This window comes from Punica granatum, unplaced genomic scaffold (genome assembly GCF_007655135.1).
Source record: "Punica granatum isolate Tunisia-2019 unplaced genomic scaffold, ASM765513v2 Contig00537, whole genome shotgun sequence".
NCBI lineage: Eukaryota > Viridiplantae > Streptophyta > Magnoliopsida > Myrtales > Lythraceae > Punica > Punica granatum.
This window is the reverse complement of record NW_022204400.1, coordinates 162,501-171,646: the sequence shown is the minus strand read 5'-3', so window position 1 is coordinate 171,646 and position 9,146 is coordinate 162,501. Positions and strand designations below refer to the sequence as shown.

At 30.4% G+C, this 9,146-nt stretch overlaps 1 protein-coding gene across 1 annotated transcript in view; it reads right to left on the bottom strand.

Annotated features, from left to right (window-relative positions):
- Window positions 1–8,891: 8,891 nt before the first annotated feature.
- The window catches only part of LOC116190972 (uncharacterized mitochondrial protein AtMg00370-like), a 9,661-nt gene continuing 9,406 nt past the window's right edge, over window positions 8,892–9,146 (bottom strand). Inside the window, exon 1 of the mRNA XM_031520203.1 lies at window positions 8,892–9,146. This exon is cut by the window's right edge and continues 9,406 nt beyond it. Coding sequence (XP_031376063.1) covers window positions 9,031–9,146 — 116 coding nt within the window. The 3' untranslated portion in view covers window positions 8,892–9,030.

The following is a 9,146-nucleotide window of genomic DNA, read 5'->3' as shown; positions in this document are numbered from 1 at the left end:
CATTTATCAACCGTTTTTTTCTTCCATTTGAACTCATTTCGATAATACTTTTAGTTGCTTTAATAGGGGCAATTGCTATTGCTCGGCAATGATAAATCTTTATAACCGTTAACAGCAATCACAATTCAACCCTTTCTGTGTATATCAAATTCATTTATCTTCAATTTATTTGAAGACTATAAAAAAAATTCTTTTTTTATCTATTACAAATTACCATTCTTTGCTTTTGTATTATTATAGTAAATCGACTCGGTTGAATTGTTGTTCATATTGAAATGAATCCAAATTAATAAGGAGCTGGTCAATGATACTCGAACATGTACTTGTTTTGAGTGCTTATTTATTTTTTCTATCGGTATCTATGGATTGATCACAAGCCGAAATATGGTTAGGGCCCTTATGTGTCTTGAACTTATACTGAATGCAGTTAATATAAATTTCGTAACATTTTCGGATTTTTTTGATAGTCGCCAATTAAAAGGAGATATTTTTTCAATTTTGGTTATAGCTATTGCAGCCGCCGAAGCCGCTATTGGGTTAGCTATTGTTTCGTCAATTTATCGTAACAGAAAATCAACTCGTATCAATCAATCGAATTTATTGAATAAATAAAAATGAATAAATAAGTAATATCAATTATAGAAATTAGACTATTCATCAATTTAAATTATCATCAACTTCAATTAGTATGAATTGAAATCAGCATAGCATGTATGATACGTAGATTTGAGAAAAAAGTACAAAATCAAAGTATCTTGGCCCAATCTCATGAGTCGCCCCCCCGAATTAGATTGATTGGAAAAATTCTGGTAAAATCATTGATTCATCTGGTGTCTAAATATACGATTCATTTATAAGTTTACTAGATCGAAAATTTATGGCATTCAAAAAGTTATAGATCCAATGTCACATTCAGTAAAGATTTATGATACCTGTTAGGATGTACTCAATGTGTCCGAGCCTGCCCAACAGATGTATTAGAAATGATACCTTGGGATGGATGTAAAGCTAAGCAAATTGCTTCTGCTCCAAGAACAGAAGACTGTGTCGGTTGTAAGAGATGTGAATCCGCCTGCCCAACGGATTTTTTGAGCGTTCGAGTTTATTTATGGCATGAAACAACTCGAAGCATGGGTCTAGCTTATTAATACGTTTCAGAAAAAACCACATAAATCCATTTTGAATACAGTTGATTTTTTTTTTACCGACAAAAACCCGTGCTTAAAAATCGAAAATAGAATAATATATTATTTTTTTTTGAGCACGGGTTTTTTTGTCCAAGTGTATCTTGTCTTTACCACGAATGATTTCCTTGGTTAACAATAATTGTAGTTTTGCCGATATTGACGGGTTCTTTTATTTTCTTTCTACCTCATAGAGGAAATAAAGTAATTAGGTGGTATACTATATGTATATGTATCTTAGAGCTTCTTTTAACAACCTATACATTCTGTTCTCATTTCCAATTGGACGATCCCTTAACCCAATTAGCAGAGGATTATAAATGGATCAATTTTTGATTTTTATTGGAGATTGGGAATAGATGGACTTTCTATAGGACCTATTTTACTGACGGGATTTATTACCACCTTAGCTACTTTAGCGGCTCGGCCAATTACTCGAGATTCCCGATTATTCCATTTTCTGATGTTAGCAATGTACAGCGGTCAAATAGGATCATTTTCTTCTCGAGACCTTTTACTTTTTTTCATCATGTGGGAGTTAGAATTAATTCCCGTTTATCTACTTCTATCCATGTGGGGGGGGGAAGAGAAAACGTCTCTATTCAGCTACAAAGTTCATTTTGTACACTGCGGGAGGGTCCATTTTTCTATTAATAGGAGTTTTGGTATTGGTTGTTTATATGGCTCTAATGAACCAACATTAAATTTTGAAACATTAGCTAATCAATCGTATCCCGCGGCAATGGAAATAATATTCTATATTGGCTTTCTTATTGCTTTTGCTGTCAAATCGCCGATTATACCCTTACATACATGGTTACCAGACACCCACGGGGAGGCACATTATAGTACCTGTATGCTTCTAGCTGGAATTTTATTAAAAATGGGAGCCTACGGGTTGGTTCGGATCAATATGGAATTATTACCCCACGCCCATTCCCTATTTTCTCCCTGGTTGATTACAATAGGCGCAATACAAATAATCTATGCAGCTTCAACATCTCCAGGTCAACGTAATTTAAAAAAAAGAATAGCCTATTCCTCTATATCTCATATGGGTTTCATAATTATTGGAATTGGCTATAACCGATACGGGACTCAATGGAGCCGTTTTACAAATAATCTCTCATGGATTTATTGGTGCTGCTCTTTTTTTCTTGGCAGGAACGAGTTATGATAGAATACGTCTTCTTTATCTCGACGAAATGGGTGGAATGGCTATCCCCCTTCCAAAAATATTACGATGTTCAGTATCTTATCGATGCTTCCCTTGCATTACCGGCATGAGTGGTTTTGTTGCAGAATTATTAGTATTTTTTGGAATAATTACCAGTCAAAAATATCTTTTATACCAAAAAATACTAGTTACTTTTTAATGGCAATTGGAATGATATTAACGCCTATTTATTTATTTCCATGATACGCCAAATGTTCTATGGATACAAGCTATTTAATGTTCCAAACTCTTATTTTTTTTATTCTGGACCGCGAGAGTTATTTTTTCGATCTCATCCTTCTACCCATAATAGGGTATTGGTATTTATCCGGATTTCGTTCTTCATTATCATTTGACAAGTGGAAGCTATATATCTAATTATTTTTATCGATAGGTTTCAGGAACAAGAAAAAAACGAACATCAAAAAGCAATCTTATTATTTTGATATTGTTCGTTGTAGAATGAGAAAAGTCTTTTTTTCTCTTAAGCTTTTTTTTTCTCAAGTTTTAAGTTAAGTAAAAAGAATTGGAATTGTAACCAGATAGATTTGGCCTTTGTGAGAACCATTTGAATCACTACACTACTTGATTCCAAATGGTTCTCGACAGTTTATTTCTTTCTTATATTCTTCTAATAATATATCTTAATATATTATAATAATATTATAATATTTATTATTTATAGATATAGAAATATAGGTATATTCTATCTTTGTATTCGTCAGGATCTTTTTAATTTAATTAGATCTTAATGTAAATTAAATGAACCATAACTATGTAACCCTATTCCTAATAAATTTACCCCAAAATAGCATATCCAAATGATAGAAAGCCTATAGAAGCTACAATTGCAGAATTTACACTTTCCAAATTTTTAATTGTTCGAGTATGTAAATAAATGGCAAATAGGGTCCAAGTAATAAATGCCCAAGTTTCTTTTGATCCCAATTCCAATAGGATCCCCATGCCTCATTAGCCCATACTGCTCCCGAAAGAATACCTATGGTTAAAAAGATAAATCCTAAACTAATAATACGATAACCCCAATGATCTAATTGTTGAATCAGTTGAGCCTTGTAATAATTTCTAGAAGAAAAAAACGAAGGGCTTAATAAAACATTGTTTCTTTCATTCATGTATTGGATCTCTCCAAAGGAAAATGAGTCGTTTAAAAAATTATTGTTTTTACTAAAAATCCTTAGAACTTTTCGAAATGTAATGACTAAGAGAGCTACTGATAATAATGATCCACATAAAAGAGCTGCATAGCCCAATACCATCATACTTACGTGCATCATTAACCAATGGGATTGGAGAGCAGGTACTAATATTTCTGATTGATGCATTTCAGTTAACAGACCTGAAGTAACAAGCCTTGGGTAAAAATAGTAGTTGGCGCAGTTATCGCCCTTAAATAATTTTTATTTTTTTAACATATGGAACCATATGAATAATGTAGAAACTCCATGAAAGAAAAATTAATGATTCATATAAATTACTTAATGGGAAATGGCCCGAATAAATCCAACGAGTGACTAACATCCGGTTATACAGAAAAAAGTCGCTATCATCCCTTTTTCTGACGAATCATATAGTCCTATGATTTCATCGACCGATAAGCTTATCAAATAAATTGTAATTACAATTGAAACGATCGAAAAGGATATATGAGTTAATATATGTTCTAAAGTAAAAAATATCATAATAAAAAAAAGGGGGGAATAGTAGAAAATTATACGGAATTAAATTAGGAATTGAATTCATTATAGGACTTATTATATCTCTTTTATAAGACGCTATGCCGCCACTCGGACTCGAACCGAGATGCTCTAGCACTGCTTCCTAAGAGCAGCGTGTCTACCGATTTCACCATAGCGGCGTAGGGTATTTGAAATAATAATAATCTATTTTTAGTTAATCGTCGAGATTGAAGGAGTCAATTCAATATTTTTTTTTTGAATTCAAATTAATGAGAAAAAACCGTTTCCTTTCAATATTCAATATAATCAATATAAATAGGCATTGAAAGATTCTAATAAAATCTTTATTATCCTTTTCTTGATAATAAGATTAAGATGTTTTATTTAACAGAGGACATTTTCGTAGTTTATGCTCTATAAAAATGGAATTTATGCTCTATAAAAATGGAAATTCTGCAACTAAATAATTATGGCTTCAACCCAAGTATATAATTTTTAAAAAGTTCTTTCATATTTGCATTTTTGAATATTTTTGAAAAATTCATTTTTTATTTATTTTATGAATCTAAACTAAAAATGCATTTGTTCAATGAATAAAAAAATTCTTTTTATGGATCATAGTGCATAGTGTGACATCCAAGGAATTATGTAAATATTTGTAGAACTTTGTATTAACCCTTAGGTTCTTTTTGTCCTATAGAAATTTTTATTTAGGATTTAGTAGACCAATTAAATATTGGTCTAAACATCTTGTCTAACAAAAAGTTTTTGATTTTCTATCATAATTATTCCTAATCTACCGTAAAGAAAAAAATTCTTTGTAAAATTAGAATTAATTATAAAGATTGATCAATCTTCCTTTACAAACAAAACATAGGATCCATTTTGACCACTCAAAATTGACACATTATCCGTCTATAATACCTACCTAAATAAAAAAAAAAAGAGGACTTTTATCAAAGGAGTCGGGAATATATTCTATACTGAGTCAGAAAAAATAATGATTCCAAAAGTTAAAGTCACAAAACAGTTTTTTTAACTTAGTCAATTAATTTCAACGATCTTTTTTTGATTTTTATTTTTCCTAAAGATCTTATATCTTCTTTTATGTAGAAAAAAAACTTATTTATTATTGTGACAAGTGAACCGATGGGGAAAAAAAGAATCCCCATTCGGAAATGAAAAAATATATTAAATAAAGGGGGTCCCATTTTCAGATTTAGATTATTTAATCTAGCGTTTGATTATTTATTTGTCGTACAAAAAAACTTTTTGAATTCCCGGTTGAAAGAGACTTTGCTAATGAAAAAGCTTTCAACGCCGCCCAATATGCCTTTTTTTTCCAAATATTTTTACGAATGCGTTTTTTTGATATAGAAGTACGTTTTTTTGGAACTGCCATGAAAAGTTTAAAAGTTATTCATTTCTATAGTTGGATGTGAAAGACATCTATTGTTCAAACAATTAAAATTTTTCTTTCTTTTCCAGATATTGTATAAAATAAAAAAAAAAATTGAAAAATAAAACTTTAGAATTTTTGTTTTTTTTTGATATCCCTGTCCATTTTTGTTCTGCTATATTTTCTTTTTACCGGTAATAAAACAGGTAAATAGATTGAAAGGTTTCAAAACCCAATCCTTACCTTATCCCCCCTAATTCAAAATTACTTTCATTTTTTTTTTTGCTATTAAATTGATCAAGCTCAAAAGAGCGCGTACACATAATTTGAATGAAACTAGTAGTTAATCAAAAAGGATACATGATTTTAGAAAAGTTATTTTAGTAATTCTCCTTTTTCTTTTAAGTCTATTTCTTTTTATGTTATGAAAAGGAAAATATCGAATATCATATTCTTTCCCTACAACAAAAGATGTCTTCCAGTCCAATAAAAGACAGTCGCTGAGTTCCCCAATGAATTTTTCAAAAAAGGAACGAAAAAAAGTTCTTTAGAATCAAGTTATGGGCCATCCTATTATTACTATTATATTAGTCATATCAAATATATTAGTCATATCAAAATAAAGTAATGTATTAAGTAGGCTATTTGAGTTTAATTCTTTTTCTTTGCTCTATAGATATAAATTATCGTAATACGTAATATTAATTGAAATTTTTTTGTATCTTCCTAAAAATCTTACTTAATATAGTTTAATATATTAATAAATAAATTTGTAATCGTAACTTGGTTATACTCATATCATTTGACCAATCCTAACTTCTTGATTTGAATATTTGAAGTATTGAAAAAAAGATTGAGAATAATTAAGAATAGAAAATTTTATTTAAATTTTCCGTATCTTGATTTTTTATTGAACCTAAAAAAGCCGGTGAATCAGAAACAATTAATTAAGAATAAAACAAGAATAAAAAGGTTTTTTATTATGGAATATACATATCAATATTCATGGATTATACCTTTCATTCCACTACCAGTTCCTATGTTAATAGGAGTGGGACTTCTACTTTTTCCAACGGCAACAAAAAATCTTCGTCGTGTGTGGGCTTTTCCTAGTATTTTATTGTTAAGTATAGTTATGATTCTTTCAGTCTATCTATCTATTCAGCAAATAAATAGAAGTTCTCTCTATCAATATGTATGGTCTTGGACCATTAATAATGATTTTTCTTTAGAATTCGGTTACTTAATCGATCCACTTACTTCTATTATGTTAATATTAATTACTACCGTTGGAATTTTGGTTCTTTTTTATAGTGATAATTATATGTCTCATGATCAAGGATATTTGAGATTTTTGCTTATCTGAGTTTTTTCAATACTTCAATGCTGGGATTAGTTACTAGTTCTAATTTGATACAAATTTATATTTTTTGGGAATTAGTCGGAATGTGTTCTTACCTATTAATAGGTTTTTGGTTCACGCGACCTATTGCGGCAACTGCTTGTCAAAAAGCGTTTGTAACTAATCGTGTAGGGGATTTTGGTTTATTATTAGGAATTTTAGGTCTTTATTGGATAACGGGTAGTTTTGAATTTCGGGATTTGTTCGAAATATTCAATAACTTGATTTATAATAATGAAGTTAATTTTCTATTTCTTACTTTGTGTTCCTTTCTTTTATTTACTGGTGCAGTTGCTAAATCTGCACAATTCCCCCTTCATGTATGGTTACCTGATGCCATGGAAGGCCCTACTCCTATTTCGGCTCTTATCCATGCTGCTACTATGGTAGCAGCGGGAATTTTTCTTGTAGCTCGACTTCTTCCTCTTTTTATAATCATACCTTACATAATGAATTTCATATCTTTGATAGGTATAATAACAGTATTATTAGGAGCTACTTTAGCTCTGGCTCAAAAGATATTAAACGAAGTTTAGCTTATTCTACAATGTCTCAACTAGGTTATATGATGTTAGCTCTAGGTATGGGCTCTTATCGAGCCGCTTTATTTCATTTGATTACTCATGCTTATTCCAAAGCATTGTTGTTTTTAGGCTCCGGATCTATTATTCATTCAATGGAATCTATTGTTGGATATTCTCCAGATAAAAGTCAGAATATGGTTCTTATGGGAGGTTTAAAAAAGCATGTCCCAATTACAAAAACCGCCTTTTTAGTGGGTACACTTTCTCTTTGTGGTATTCCACCTCTTGCTTGTTTTTGGTCCAAAGATGAGATTCTTAATGATAGTTGGTTGTATTCACCGATTTTCGCAATAATAGCTTGTTCCACAGCAGGATTAACCGCATTTTATATGTTTCGGGTCTATTTACTTACTTTTGAAGGACATTTAAACGTTCAGTTTCAAAATTATAGTGGTCAAAAAAGCAGCTCTTTCTATTCAATATCTCTATGGGGAAAAGAAATACCAAAAAGATTAAAAAAAATTTTCGTTTTTAACTTTATTGGCAATGGATAATAATGAAAGGGCTTCTTTTTTTTGGAATAAGACATATCAAATTGATGGTAATGTAAAAAGGATTCTAAGCCCTTTTCTTACTATTATTCATTTTCGCACTAAAAACACTTTCTCTTATCCCCATGAATCGGACAATACTATGATATTTCCCATCTTTCTATTAGTCCTATTTACTTTGTTTGTTGGAGCCATAGGAATTCCGTTTAATCAAGATGAAAGTAATTTAGATATATTATCTAAATTGTTAAATCCGTCTATAAATATTTTACATCAAAATTCAAATAATTCTGTGAATTGGGAGGAATTTGTGACAAATGCAAGTTTTTCTCTCAGTATAGCTTTTGTAGGAATATTTTTAGCGACTTTCTTATATAAGCCTATTTATTCATCTTTACAAAATTTAAACTTACTTAATTCAGTTGTTAAAAGAACTCCTAATAGAGTTCTGCGGGACAAAATAATAAATGGGATATATGATTGGTCATATAATCGTGGTTATATAGATGCTTTGTATACAAATCTTTAATTGAGGGTATAAGAGGATTAGCGGAACTAACTCATTTTTTTGATAGACGAGTAATTGATGGAATTACAAATGGGTTCGGTCTTGCGAGTTTCTTTTTAGGAGAAGGTATCAAATATGTAGGGGGGGTCGCATTTCTTCTTATCTCTTATTGTATTTAGTTTTTGTATTAATTTTTTTATTAATTTATTTTAATTTTCATTTTTTGAATTTTACAAAATAAAATCTCTTTTTGTTTTTTTTTTTTTTTTTCAAACCATAATAAATATTTATCTTCTTTAAATATTTCTAACTTTGAATTCTCTTTATTCCCATCCAGATAAGAAGTTTTATAAACTGGGTTATCTTTATAGAATGTCTCTTTAAAGTTGAATTCATCCCCCTTTCCATTTACTCGGATCTCTTCCCTTTCATCGATTTTGTCCGGATCCTCCTTTTCTTCCGAAAAAAGGGAAGGAGAAGGATCTTCTTCGGTGGATCCCTCTTGTTCCCGTTTAGTCCCCTTCGTTTCGAAAGTTCTTTCTATTTCTACATCTCTTTCTTCCTCACTTTCCCCCCTTTCTTCGTTTCTGAGGTTTCTTTCAGTTTTTTAGTAACAATGGGTGACGGTATTCTGCCTAAATAGTAAACACAGGTAATAAATA